General features: G+C 39.9%; 1 protein-coding gene and 1 pseudogene across 6 annotated transcripts in view; one reads left to right on the forward strand and one right to left on the reverse strand.

Moving 5' to 3' along the window:
• Nucleotides 1-4,059, reverse strand: part of MCM9 (minichromosome maintenance 9 homologous recombination repair factor) — a 111,762-nt gene extending 107,703 nt beyond the window's left edge. For 3 of the 6 annotated variants that reach the window (XR_009605238.2, XM_060616514.3, XM_060616517.3), the window contains exons 1-2: nucleotides 3,787-3,881; nucleotides 177-495 (exon numbers count right to left, since the gene is read on the reverse strand). Coding sequence is in view for 5 of the 6 variants with exons in the window: in XM_060616514.3 (XP_060472497.1) it covers nucleotides 177-480 (304 nt within the window). In the remaining variant the exon portion in view is untranslated. Of the gene's footprint in view, nucleotides 1-176; nucleotides 496-3,786 lie in introns of those variants that run through there. The other 3 variants (XM_060616515.3, XM_078447254.2, XM_060616516.3) reach the window with 3 other exon arrangements.
• A 978-nt stretch (nucleotides 4,060-5,037) lies between these two features.
• On the forward strand, nucleotides 5,038-5,761 carry LOC132667574 (peroxiredoxin-5, mitochondrial pseudogene; annotated as a pseudogene).
• The last annotated feature ends 7,951 nt before the right edge of the window (nucleotides 5,762-13,712 follow it).

A 13,712-nucleotide genomic window follows, 5' to 3' on the forward strand; every position in this document is an offset into this window, starting at 1 on the left:
TCAATATTCTGCTCTGAAACTGACCATCAACTACACAATAGATATATTTTTAAGTATAAAGATCAACTGATGTTCTTATATCATTCAATTCTTAGTGCTCTGAATTCAGTATGTGTTGGGATTTCTCAAAATGTTCCTAGAGAATAACATGGCAGTAAAATCCTTAAGTGATTCACCTGATATCCTGGCATGAAGATTCTGCTTCATAGAGGCACCCTCAGGCTGAGAAAGGGACTGGAGAATTGTCAAGGCTGATCTTCGCAGAGCACTATCAAAAATTGTTAGTACTTCATTGGGGAATGTGTTGAAATACTCCCCAATTTCCATGTTGGTCTCAAAAAGGGTCATGGCATTAACCACAACTGGGTAATGAGCATCTTCATCTCTTTCCTTCAAGATTAGAAGAATATCATTCTTATGGTATTCCGAAACATAGGATTCAAACACTTGACCAACGAGTGTAACTTGATCACTATTCATCTTGAATCTAGGTGACTAAAGAAAAAGAAAGGACCATATTATACCTTTGGTATTCAGACTTAAACACAAGTTAAACAAAAACGATTGGTTGTAAATCATCCTGACTTTGGGTCACACTATAAACTCAAAATATCATTCAAATTAAAATCTTAAGGGGCCCCTGGGTAGCTCAGTTGGTTGAGTGTCTGACTTCGGCTCAGGTCATGATCTCGCAGTCCGTGAGTTCGAGCCCCGCGTCAGGCTCTGTGCTGACAGCTCAGAGCCTGGAGCCTGCTTCAGATTCTGTGTCTCCCTCTCTCTGACCCTCCCCCATTCATGCTCTGTCTCTCTCTGTCTCAAAAATAAATAAAGGTTAAAAACAAAAATTTTTTAAAAAATTAAAATCTTAATTAGATTGGAATTACTTGTTATAGTCACTTAGTAAATGCATTTTTTGAGAAAGTGAAGCTAAACCTAACCAAAGAATTATGTTGGTACTGATTACTGAAATCCAAAATGGTCCAATGCCTTTCCTGTATCTTTTCCCCAAACTATCTCTTATTAACTCTATGGTAAAAGGCCTTCCCTTTCCTTTAACGACAATTTGTATATACATTTGCTCTCAAGTATATCTTAAATAGCAGTCTTCTGGCTAAAGTTACTTCTGGTAGAGTTTTTTGCATGTGTCCTGGTTCTAGGTTTTATTCATATAAATAATGTATCCTCTCTTATCACACACACACACCATATTCATGTGTATTCGGCTACATAAATGGAACGTACATGGATAACCAGGGTTTTTAGAAATTTTCTAATATTTATTTTTGAGAGAGAAAGAATGAGGGAGGGGTGGGGAAGACACTATCCAAAGCAGGCTCCAGGCTCTGAGCAGTCAGCACAGAGCCCAATTCGAGGCTCCAGCTCACAAAGCACGAGATCCGGACCTGAGCTAAAGTCAGACACTTAACCAACTGAGCCACCCAGGTGCCCCCGTGGATTGCTACTTCTGACTTGAATAGTTAACAGATTCGCTTTAGAAATTTACATTTTGGGGGCACCTGGGTGGCTCGGTCAGTTAAGCGTCCGACTTCGGCTCAGGTCATGATCTCACAGCCCGTGAGTTCGAGCCCTGTGTCGGGCTCTGTGCTGACAGCTCAGAGCCTGGGGCCTGTTTCAGATTCTGTGTCTCCCTCTCTCTCTGCCCCTCCCCTGTTCATGCTCTGTCTCTCCCTCTGTCTCAAAAATAAATAAACGTTAAAAAATTAAAAAAAAAAAAGAAATTTACATTTTGAGGTTAATTTGTTTCCTATTTTCTCTTTCTAGCCTAGGAAACGTACTGGCCTCAGCAAAAACAGCTATCAAGAATATAAAGAAACTACATAATTAAACTGAGGAAAGGAAAATTGGTCTTTAAATGATGAATAACTAGGACTGAAAATAAATACACTATATTACATTACTTCACCTATCACATTCCCCTGGCAATGTATTTTTTTGAAAATTTGTATCTACAGATTAAAAGGGCCTACCCCCATTCCAAGTTCATGTATACAGGCAGATATCTATCATGTTCACAGTACCATGCTGGGAAATAAAAAGCACAATAAAAGATCCTCAATGCCCTCAGGGAACCAAGGGACAGATCAAATGAAACAGTGCTCTGATAGTGGTAAAAATACAATATGAATAGGAGCACAAAGAAGAGAAGGATTAAATTTCAAGGGGGTGACAATCCCAGACGTGGCAATGGGCAGTTAAAATAAACTGTTGAAATTGATCATCTAAGAAAATCTTATTTGGTTTGGAAACAGTACTGGAGGACAAATGTACTTTGACTTATTTAAGCAACATTTATTGTACTCGGTTCAACAAACAGAAAGATGATAAAAGACAACTTATGAAGTTCACATTTTAGCATCCTAACTATGTGTTACAATGCTATTTATTAGCATTATTTTGCTTCTTCTGGGAACCTACTATTCTAGAAGGTGTGAAAGGAGTTAAGATGGGGGGGGGGGGGTGGTTTATGTTACAGGCCAAGAATTCTAACAACTACAAATGCCTGAGACGGACAGATAGGCATGTGTATACCCAGGAGAATGAGTGAGAGCAAATTATGGCCAATACATCAATAAATAACTTGTTTTTATTAGGTAATATTAAATTCAGCCAAATATAAAGCAGAAAAAAGCACTCGAAAAGTAACTCATCATACAGTATTTCCAGGACGTGGCCTTTGCTTAAAACAAACAGAGAGGGGCACCTGGGTGGCTCAGTTGGTTGAGCGTCCGACTTCGGCCCAGGTCATGATCTCGCGGTCTGTGGGTTCGAGCCCCGCATCGGGCTCTGTGCTGACAGCTTGGAGCCCTGAGCCTGTTTCAGATTCTGTGTCTCCCCCTCTCTCTCTGCCCCTCCCCTGTTCATGCTCTGTCTCTGTCTCAAAAAATAAATAAACATTAAAAAATTTTAACAAAACAAAAAAAACAGAGAAACTGTACTCCCAAGAGTTGCTACAAGACAATCTTTAAGATTCTGTAAATACATATTAAATTTGGAGTCACAGTTTAGCAATGTAAAAGACAGCTCCACATAGGGCAGAGAGGGGGTAGCTGCAGAATGCATGGTTCAAATTAAAGTCAGATTAAATTTCGCCTAGTCTTTTTTTGAAATAGCATGTTTTCTGAAAACAGCATTCCCTTTCAAAACCTGCGCAAAACTATTCAACTGTTTCTAAGCAGTTTGCTAACCCTATAAACATGCCCACTCTTACTGTTCTACAATTTTCAAGTTCCCTTTCCTTTCACCTATTGAGTAGCTCGGGGCAAAATACAACCACGTGCTACTTCATCCTCTGGACCAAGTGAAGCGCAGGCAAGTGCCAGCAGGGCGAATCAGCGGCGGCTTGCAGCCAGACCACCGGGAATCCCCGCCCGCCGAGAAGCCGCCGCACTCACCCGGAGCCACGCCCCCTCGTCGGTCCCCGCTGCGCCGCGTCCTAAGACCCGCCCCTCTCGCCCGCGGCCCGCGTCTCGTGGGCGCCTCCTCCCCGCCCGCCTGCCCCGCTCCCCGTGTGCGCTGGGCGAACACGGAGCCGGGTCGTACTCAGAGGACTGCTTTCCATACTTCCGTCTCTGGACGCAGCCCTTGCCCTACAACACCTCGGCAGGTCTCTGACACTGCCTGGCTCGGCAACCGGGCACCTCGGTCGCCCGACAAATCCCGGAGTTGAATAGTTTGGGAACTAACCAGATGTGGGAGAGACTTGGGATGAACTGCGGGAGAAAAAAAAAATAGTAACGGTGAAACGAGGCAGCAATTGTCACTTACTGGCGGACATGCAGTGTTAGAAGTCACCGGGGACGCGCTGCTCCCAAGGCTGAGGGTCGCGGAGAGCTCGGGCCTGGCGGCGGGGGGCGCAAAGAGGCCGCTGGGGGCGGGGCGGGGCGCCTGCGCCGGCCGCTCGAGGCGTCGCCGGCCGCGGGGGCGCGCAGGCTCCGACGGGTCCTCCTGGCGCCTGGGTGAAGTAGGCGCCGCGCCGGCTGCTTGGCGGGCCCGCGCACCAGACGGACGCCGAGCCGCGCGCCACCTCGACTTCGCCGTTCAGGAGGCTCTTCCGGGTGGAGAAGCGGGAGGGCGCGCACCCCGCCCGGTGCCGCGGGACGCGAGACGGTGGAGCTGGGCGGGCTGGGAGGGGCCAGGAGGGCCGAGGCGGGGCCCGATGAGTTCCAGGGCGGGGCTAGGCCGAGCCTCCCGCCCCAGGTGGAGTGAGAAGAGGGGGGCTCTGCGAGGACTCACATGGCCTGTATGGGTCGTGCTTTTGGTCTAAGAACTGGCAAATACAAGGTTGCAAAGATTTTCTGCCGTGTTGTCTTCTAGAAGTTTTAGGATGAAGGTTTTATAGCTTAGGTCTATGGCCCTTTTGAGTTAATTTTTGTATATGATGCGAGGTATGGATACTAGGTAACATTTTGCATATAGATATCTAGCACCATTTGTTGAAAGAGCTATACTTATTCTACTGAAAAGCCTTTGCACTTATGTCAAAAATCAGTTGATTTTGTTTGTGCGGGTCTAAGACTTTTCTGTTGCCAGATCTATGTGCCTACTTTACAATAACGCTATTTTATCTGCATCATTTATGCTTTATAATGAGCCTTGAAATCAGAATTTGGCCTCGATTTTTGTTCTTTTTCAAGTTTTTTGGGCTCTTGTGTTTCTCTGGGCGGGGGGTGGGGGCTCTTGTGTTTCTGTATGAATTTTAAAACCAGTTTGTCATTTTCTATTAAAAAGCTGGGATTATTGGGCCTCCTGACTGGCTCAGTTGATGGAACACAGGGCTCTTGATCTTGGGGTTGTGAATTGGATCCCCATATTGGGTGCAGAGATTACTTTAAAAAATAAAATCTTTAAAAGAAAAAAACTGGGATCTTTATTGGGGTTGCACAGAATATGGGTCAATATGGGAAGAATTTACATGTTGATGATATTGAGTCATATGACCTTTGAACAAAGTAACCTCCATTTATTTGCCATATAATTTCTATTCATGTAATTGATATAGCAGTTGTAGCTTCTGGGATGGGCATGCCACTGGCTGGGCTGTGCCTTCTGGACAACAGAGCAGGTTCAGTTTTCATTTGGGTGCCTGGGCGGCTGCCATTGAATCTGTAGCATCAGTGACAGCAAGAGCAAGAGGATGCCAGCAACCAGTGGGGAGTGGACACTTGGCAAAGCCTACAGTTTCAGAAGCGCCACCTCAGCCATGGTCCCAGTCAGAGTGGGTCGCCATCCTTTCCATGATGGTTTTTGAAGGGGAACCTGGGAACAAGGTGAACCTAACACAGTTGTTCAAGGGCAAGAAGAGAGTGCTATTTGGAGTCCCTAGGGCCTTTTCACCCCCTCCCCACTGCCCCCAGATGTTCCAAGATCCACCTGCCAGGGTTTATGCAGCAGGCTGAAGCTCTGAAGGCCAAGGGGGTCCAGGTGGTAGCATATCTGAGTGTTAATGATGTCTTTGTAGCTGAAGAGTGGGGACAAGCTCACAACTCAGGAGACAAGGTTAGGCTCTTGGCTGACTCCCTTAGGACCTTTAGGAAGGAGACAGATTTGTTACTAGATGATTGATTCATTGGTATCTCTCTTTGGAAATCCACTGCTCAAGAGGTTCTCCATGGTGGTAGAGGATGGTATAGTGAAGTCTCTGAATGTGGAGCTGGATGATAGAGGCTTCATCTGCAGCCTGGCACCCAACATCATCTCACAGTTCTGAGGCCCTGGGCCCAGACATATTCCTTCTACCTCTTTCCTGCCCAGCTCTGGACAGAGGGCCCCAGTCCACCCTCAATGGGGGCCACCAATGGGGAACTTTGCCCAGATTTCTGCAATAAAGATTTGTGGTTTGCAAAACAAAACAAAAAAACAATAATCTTTTGTTACATCTGTCTCTAACTCAGGTTTATGCTTAAACTCTTGGGAAGCGGGAAATCATAGTTTTTGATGCTATGTAAATGATATTTTAAATTTCAAATTTTGATTGTTCCTTTCTAGTATATAGAACTATTGATCTTTTTACATTTATTATTTCAAACAGTCTTAAAAATTAATAAACAATTTTTAAGAGCAGTTATGGATTCACAGGAAAATTGAGCAGAAATTACAGGAAGTTCCCATATAACCCTTCCCCCACCACCCCTAAACTATATTCCCCACACCCCCCACAGCCTCCCACACCATCAACATACATACTGTTACCAGAGCGGTGCATTTGTTACAATTAATGAGCACACACTGACACATCATCATCACCCAAAATTTCATTGTTTACAGTCTGGTTCACCCTTGTTGTTGTACATTCTATGGGTTTTAACAGATGTATTATAATAACATGTATCCACCATTGCTGTATCATGCAGAATAGTTTCACTGCCCTGAAAATTTTCTTTGCTCTATTCATCCCTCTCTCCTACCTAATCTCTAGCAACAACTAATCTTTTTATTACCTCCATAGTTTTCCCTTTTCTAGGATGTCATATGCAGTTGACCCTCAAATAACACAGGTTTGAACTGCTTGGGTCCACTTATATGTGGGTTTTTAAAATAGTACTGTAAGTGTATTTTCTCTTCCTTATGATTTGCTTAATAACATTTTCTCTAGCTTTATTATAATAACACGATATATAAAGCATATTCAAAATATGTGTTGTTTATGTTATCAGTAAGGCTTCTTGTCAACAGGCCATTAGTGGTTAACTTTTTGGTGAGTCAAAAGTTATATGCAGATTTTTAATGTCTATGGGGGAGTCAACCCCAACCCCTGTGTTGTTCAAGCGTTAACTGTAGTTGAAATCATACAGTAGTTAGCCTTTTCAGATTGTCTTCTTTCACTTAGTAACATACGCTTAAGTTTTCTCCATGTCTTTTCATGGCTTAACAGTTCATCTGGATATACCACACTTTATTTGTCCATTTACCTACTAAAGGATATCTTGGTTGCTTCCAAGTTTTGCCAGTTATGGATAAAACCAATATGTACATCCATGTACAGGTTTTTGTGTAGGTATAAGTTTTCAGCTCTTTTGGGTAAATACCAAGGAGCATGATTGTTTATTGAATGAATCCTATGGTAAGGGTATGTTTAGTTTTGTAACTACCCCCAAAATGTCTTCCAAAGGGGTCGTACAATTTTGCGTTCCTGTCAGCAATGAATGAGGGTTTCTGTTCCACTTCCTCTCCTACATTTGGTGTTGTCTGTATTTTGGATTTTGGCCATTGTAGTAGGCATGTAGTGGTATCTCATTGTTGTGTTAATTTGTAATTCCCTGATAACATACGAAGGTGAACATGTTTTCATGTGCTTACTTTTCATCTGTATATCTTCTTTGATGAGGTGTAGGTTCAGGTCTTTGTCAGTCTTTAAATCAGGCTGTTTGTTTTTCTTATTGTTGAGGTTTTTTTCTCCTTTTTAAGTTTATTTATTTATTTTGAGAGAGAGAGAGGAAGAGACAGAATCCCAAACAGGCTCTAACCCTCAGCGCAGAGCCCAACATATGGCTCCATCCCACAAATCTGATCATGGTTTTGGATTATAACCTGAATCAAAGTCAAGAGATGCTTAACTGACTGAACCACCCAGGTGCCCCGACTTAATTGAGTTTTAAGAGTCCTTTAGCAGATGTGTCTTGCAAATACTTCCTCCCAGTTCGTGGCTTTATCTACTTTTTCTCTAGACATTGTCTCTCACAGAGTAGATTTTTAATTTTAATTATATCCAGCTTATCAATTGTTTCTTTCATGTGTTGTGCTTTTGACATTGTATTTAAAAAGTTATCACCATTCCCGGAATCATCTAGGTTTTGTCCTGTGTTTAGGACTTTTATAGTTTTGCGTTTTACACTTAGGTGTGTGATCTACTCTAATTTTTGTGAAGGGTGTTAAGACCTGTGTGTGTGTATGTGTGCATGTGGATGTCCAGTTGTTCCAGTAACATTTGTTGAAAAGACTGTTTTTGCTATATTTGTCAAAGATCTGTATTGCCTTTGCTCTCTTGTCAAAGATCAGTTGACTATATGTGAGTCTATTTGTGGGCTCTCTATTCTGTTGCATTGATCTATTAGTCTGTTTTCCACTAATAGCACACTGTCTTGATTACTGTAGCTTTATAGTGAGTGTTGAGGTCGGATAGTGTCAGTCCTCCAGATTTGTTCTCCTTCAATATTGAATTGGCTATTCAGGGTCTTTTATTCTCCATATAAACTTTAGAATCTTTTTTGTCAACATCCACAAAATAGCTTGCCGGGATTTTGATTGGGATGGGGTGAAACTATAGATCAAGAACTAATGTTTTGACAATTTTGAGTCTTCTTATCTATGAACATGAAATATCTATCTCTCCATTTATTTAGTTCTTTGATACCTTTCATCAATTTTATAGTCTTCCTCATATAGATTTGGCATGTATTTTGTTAGATTTATACTTAAGTATTCCTTTTGGGGGGTACTAATGTAAATGGTAGTATGTTTTTAATTTCAAATTCCACTTGTTCATTGCTCATATATAAGAAAGCACTTGACTTCCACATATTTGTATCCTGCAATCTTTCTGTAATCACTTATTTGTTCTAGAAGTTTTATATGTAGATTCTTTCAGATTTTTTACATAGATGATCATGTCATCTGCAAATAAATACAGTTTTATTTTTTCCTTCTCAATCTCTGTGATTTTTCTTTCTTTTTTTATTGCATTAACAGTCCCTTCTAGGATGATGTTGAAAAAAAGGGGACACTCTTGCTTTATTCCGGATCTTAGTGGAAAATCAAGTTTCTCCCTAATAAATATGATGTTAACTGTAGAGATTTTTGGTAGATGTTCTTTATTGAGTTGAGGAAGTTTTCCTCTCTTTCTAGTTTGCTGAGAATTTTTATCATGAATGAGTTAGATTTTGTCAGTTGCTTTTCCTGCTTCTCTTTATATAATCCCATGATTTTCCTTCATTAGCCTGTTGATATGAAGTATTACAGTAACTGATTTTTAAATGTTGAAACAGCCTTGCATACCTTGGATAAATCCTACTTGGGTATGGTGCCTAATTCTTTTTATACATTGTTGGATTCAATTTGCAAATATTTTGTTGAGGATTTTTGCAGCTATGTTCATGAGAGATATTGGTCTCTGTTTTTCTTGTAGTGTCTCTGTCAGATTTTGATACTAGGGTAATGTTGGCCTGAAAGACTGAATTAGGAAATATTCCCTCTGCTTCTGTGTTCTGCAAGAGATTTTAGAGAGTTTGTATAGCTTCTTTCTTAAATGTTTGGTAGAATTCACTGGTAAACTCAAGTATGCCTGGTTCTTTCTGTTTGGGAAGGTTATTAATTGTTGATTCAATTTGTTTGATAGATATGGACCTATTCAGATTATCTATTTCTTCATCTGTAAATTTTGGCAGATTGTATCTTTCAAGCAAATGGTCCATTTCTTCTGGGTTATCAAATTTATGGACATAAAGTTATTTGTAATATTTCATTATTATCCTTTTAATTAACAGGGGATCATTAGTGATAGCCTCTCTTTCATTTTTTTTTTTTTATATTAGAAATTTGTGTCTTCTCTCTTTTTTCCCTTAGTCTGGCTAGAGGCTTAATTACTTTATTCATCTTTTTAAATAAGCAGCTTTTGGTTTTGTTGGTTTTCTCTTTTGATATCCTGTTTTTAATTTCATTGATTTCTGCTCTAATTGTTATTATTTCTTTTCTTTTGCTTACTTTGGATTCAATTTGCTCTTCTTCTTTCTGTTTACCTAAGGTGAAAATCTTAGATGACTGATATTAGATCTTTCTTCTTTTTTAGTATATTCATTCAATGCTATAAATTTTGCTGTAAGCAGTGTTTTTGCTGCATCTCACAAATTTTATTTTTTTCTTTATTTTTTTTCAATATATTAAGTTTATTGTCAAATTGGTTTCCATACAACACCCAAAAGGTGCTCATCCCAAAAGGTGCCGTCCTCAATACCCATCACCCACCCCCCCCCCCCGCCCCCCCATCAACCGTCAGTTTGTTCTCAGTTTTTAAGAGTCTCTTATGCTTTGGCTCTCTTCCACTCTAACCTCTTTTTTTTTTTTTCTTCCCCTCCCCCATGGGTTTCTGTTAAGTTTCTCAGGATCCACATAAGAGTGAAACCATATGGTATCTGTCTTTCTCTGTATGGCTTATTTCACTTAGCATAACATTCTCTAGTTCTATCCACGTTGCTACAAAGGGCCATATTTCATTCTTTCTCATTGCCACATAGTACTCCATTGTGTATATAAACTACAATTTTTTTATCCATTCATCAGTTGATGGACATTTAGACTCTTTCCATAATTTGGCTATTGTTGAGAGTGCTGCTATAAACATTGGGGTACAAGTGCCCCTATGCATCAGTACTCCTGTATCCCTTGGGTAAATTCCTAGCAGTGCTATTGCTGGGTCATAAGGTAGGTCTATTTTTAATTTTTTGAGGAACCTCCACACTGTTTTCCAGAGTGGCTGCACCAATTTGCATTCCCACCAACAGTGCAAGAGGGTTCCCATTTCTCCACATCCTCTCCAGCATCTATAGTCTCCTGATTTGTTCATTTTGGCCACTCTGACTGGCGTGAGGTGATATCTGAGTGTGGTTTTGATTTGTATTTCCCTGATAAGGAGCAATGTTGAGCATCTTTTCATGTGCCTGTTGGCCATCCGGATGTCTTCTTTAGACAAGTGTCTATTCATGTTTTCTGCCCATTTCTTCACTGGGTTATTTGTTTTTTGGGTGTGGAGTTTGGTGAGCTCTTTATAGATTTTGGATACTAGCCCTTTGTCCGATATGTCATTTGCAAATATCTTTTCCCATTCCGTTGGTTGCCTTTTAGTTTTGTTGGTTGTTTCCTTTGCTGTGCAGAAGCTTTTTATCTTCATAAGGTCCCAGTAGTTCATTTTTGCATTTAATTCCCTTGCCTTTGGGGATGTGTCAAGTAAGAAATTGCTACAGCTGCATCTCACAAATTTTAATTGTGTTTTCATTTTCATTTGGTTCAAAGTATTTTTATTTAAAAATTTTTTTTTAATTTGTTTATTTATTTTGAGAGAGAGAGCGTGAGTAGGGGAGGGCCAGAGAGAATGGGAGAGAGAGAATCCCAAGCAGGCTCTGTGTTGTCAGCATGGAGCCTGATGTGGGGCTTGAACCCACAAACCGTGAGATCATGACCTGAGCTAAAACCAAGAGTCAGACACGTAAGCCACCCAGGCGCCCCTCTAGTTCAAAGTATTTTAACAATTTCTCTTGAGATTACTTCTTTGATCCATGTGTTGTTTAGAAGTGTGTTGCTTGATATTCAAGTATTTTGTGATTTAGTAGTCTTCTTTCTCTTATGAATTTCTAGTTTACTTCCATTGTGGTCTAAGACATTGTATGATATCTATTCTTTTTTTTTTTCCCCTCCTCAATACCCATCCCCCACCCTCCCCTCCCTCCCACCCCCCATCAACCCTCAGTTTGTTCTCAGTTTTTAAGAGTCTCTTATACTTTGGCTCTCTGCCATTCTAACCTCTTTTTTTTTTTTTCCTTCCCCTCCCCCATGGGTTTCTGTTAAGTTTCTCAGGATCCACGTAAGAATGAAAACATATGGTATCTGTCTTTCTCTGTATGGCTTATTTCACTTAGCATCACACTCTCCAGTTCCATCCACGTTGCTACAAAGGGCCATATTTCATTCTTTCTCATTGTCATGTAGTACTCCATTGTGTATATAAACCACAATTTCTTTATCCACTCATCAGTTGATGGACATTTCGGCTCTTTCCATAATTTGGCTATTGTTGAGAGTGCTGCTAGATATCTATTCTTTTAAATGTGTTAAAGTTTGTTTTATGGCTCAGAATGTGTTGTGTCCTGGTGAATGCTTCATGTAAGTTTGAGAAGTAACAGCAGAAGTAATCTGTTGCTGTTGGATACAGTAGTCTGTAGATGTTCATCATGGTTTTACTGATTTTCTGTGGGCTGGAGCTGTCCATTTCTATAGAGGGATGTTGAAGTCTGCAATAGGATACACCCATTTCTCTTTGCAGTTCTATCAGTTTTTGCCTCATATATTCTGAGGCCCATACACATATGTCTTCTTGGAGTGTTGACCCCTTTATCGTTATGTAATGCCTCTCTATATCCCAGATAACTTCCCTTGCTTTGAAGTCTGCTCTGTCTGAAGTTAATATTGCTACTTCTGCTTTCTTGTCATTAATGCTTGCATGGTATATCTTTCTCCATCCCTTTACTTTTTTTACTAAGACAATTTTTATTTGTTTATTTATTTATTTATTTATTTATTTATTTTTAAATATAAAATTTATTGTCAAATTGGTTTCCATACAACACCCAGTGCTCATCCCAACAAGTGCCCTCCTCAATGCCCATCGCCATCCCTTTACTTTTAATCTATAGGTCTTTACATTTAAAATAGATTTCTTGTAGATAACATATAGTTGCATCTTGTTTTGTTTAATCTGCCCTGACAATCTCTGCCTTTAATTCATGTATTTAGACCTCTGATGCTCAAAGTGATTATTGATATAATTGGATTGGAATCTACTATATTTATTAATCTTTTCTGTTTGTTGCCTTTGTACCTTTTATTGTCTTCCATATTTTTTCTGCCATTTGTGGCTTTAATTGAGCATTTTATGTGATTCCATTTCTTCTCCTTTCTTAGCAAATCAATTATGCTTCCTTTATTTTTTTTAACTTTTTTTTTTTGGTTGCCCTAGCATTTGCAATATGCATTTACAGCTATCCAGGTCCATTTTCAAATAGCACTATATCATTTCTAGGGTAGTGCAAGTACCTTAACTGTGACAAAGTAATCCTATTTCTTCCCTCTCATCTCTTGAAGAATTGCTAGTCATTGGTTTTGTTTATATAAGCTTTTAAGACACAAGCATACACAAATACATTGTTTCTATTATTATTTTTAACAAACTGTTATCTGTTAGATTAAGAATAAGAAAAATAAAAGTTTTAGGGGCACCTGGGTGGCTAAGTCAGTAAAGCGGCTGACTCCTTGATTTCGGCTTGGGTCATGATCTCATGGTCGTGAGATCCATCCATCCTCTCTCTCCCTCTCTCTCTTTACCCCTCCCCCACCTGCCACACACACGCATGTTCTCTCTCTCACACAATAAATAAATAAACTTTAAAAAACAAAACAGTTTTTATTTTACCTTCACGTAGCCCTTCTTCAGTGCTCTTCCTTACTTTTTATAGATCTGACTTTCTGAGCTATATCATCTTCCTTCTTACTAAAGAACTTTTAACATTTCTGACAAGGCAGGTTGGTGTGCAACAAATTCTCTCAATTTTTGTTTATCTGAGAATGTCTTTATTTCTACCTCACTTTTGAAGGATAATTTCTCAAGGTACAGAATTTGAGGTAGGTGCGGGCTTTTTCTCAATACCGTAAATATTTCACATTCCACTCTTTCCTTGCTTGCATGGTTTCTGAGGAGGAGTTGAATATAGTTATCCTCTATAGGTGTTTTTTTCTCCTCTGACGCCTATGAAGAATTTTTCTTTATGATTGACTTTCGATAGATTGAAAATGATATGCCTATGTGTAGTGTTTTGACATTTATCCTGGTTGCTATTCTCTGAGCTTTCTGGATCTTTGATTTGGTGTCTGACTTTAATTTGGGCAAATTTTCAGTCATTATTTCTTCTCATATTGCTTCTTTTTCTTTT

Source organism: Panthera onca, chromosome B2 (assembly GCF_046562875.1).
Source record: "Panthera onca isolate mPanOnc1 chromosome B2, mPanOnc1 haplotype 2, whole genome shotgun sequence".
In the NCBI taxonomy this organism is placed as follows: domain Eukaryota; kingdom Metazoa; phylum Chordata; class Mammalia; order Carnivora; family Felidae; genus Panthera; species Panthera onca.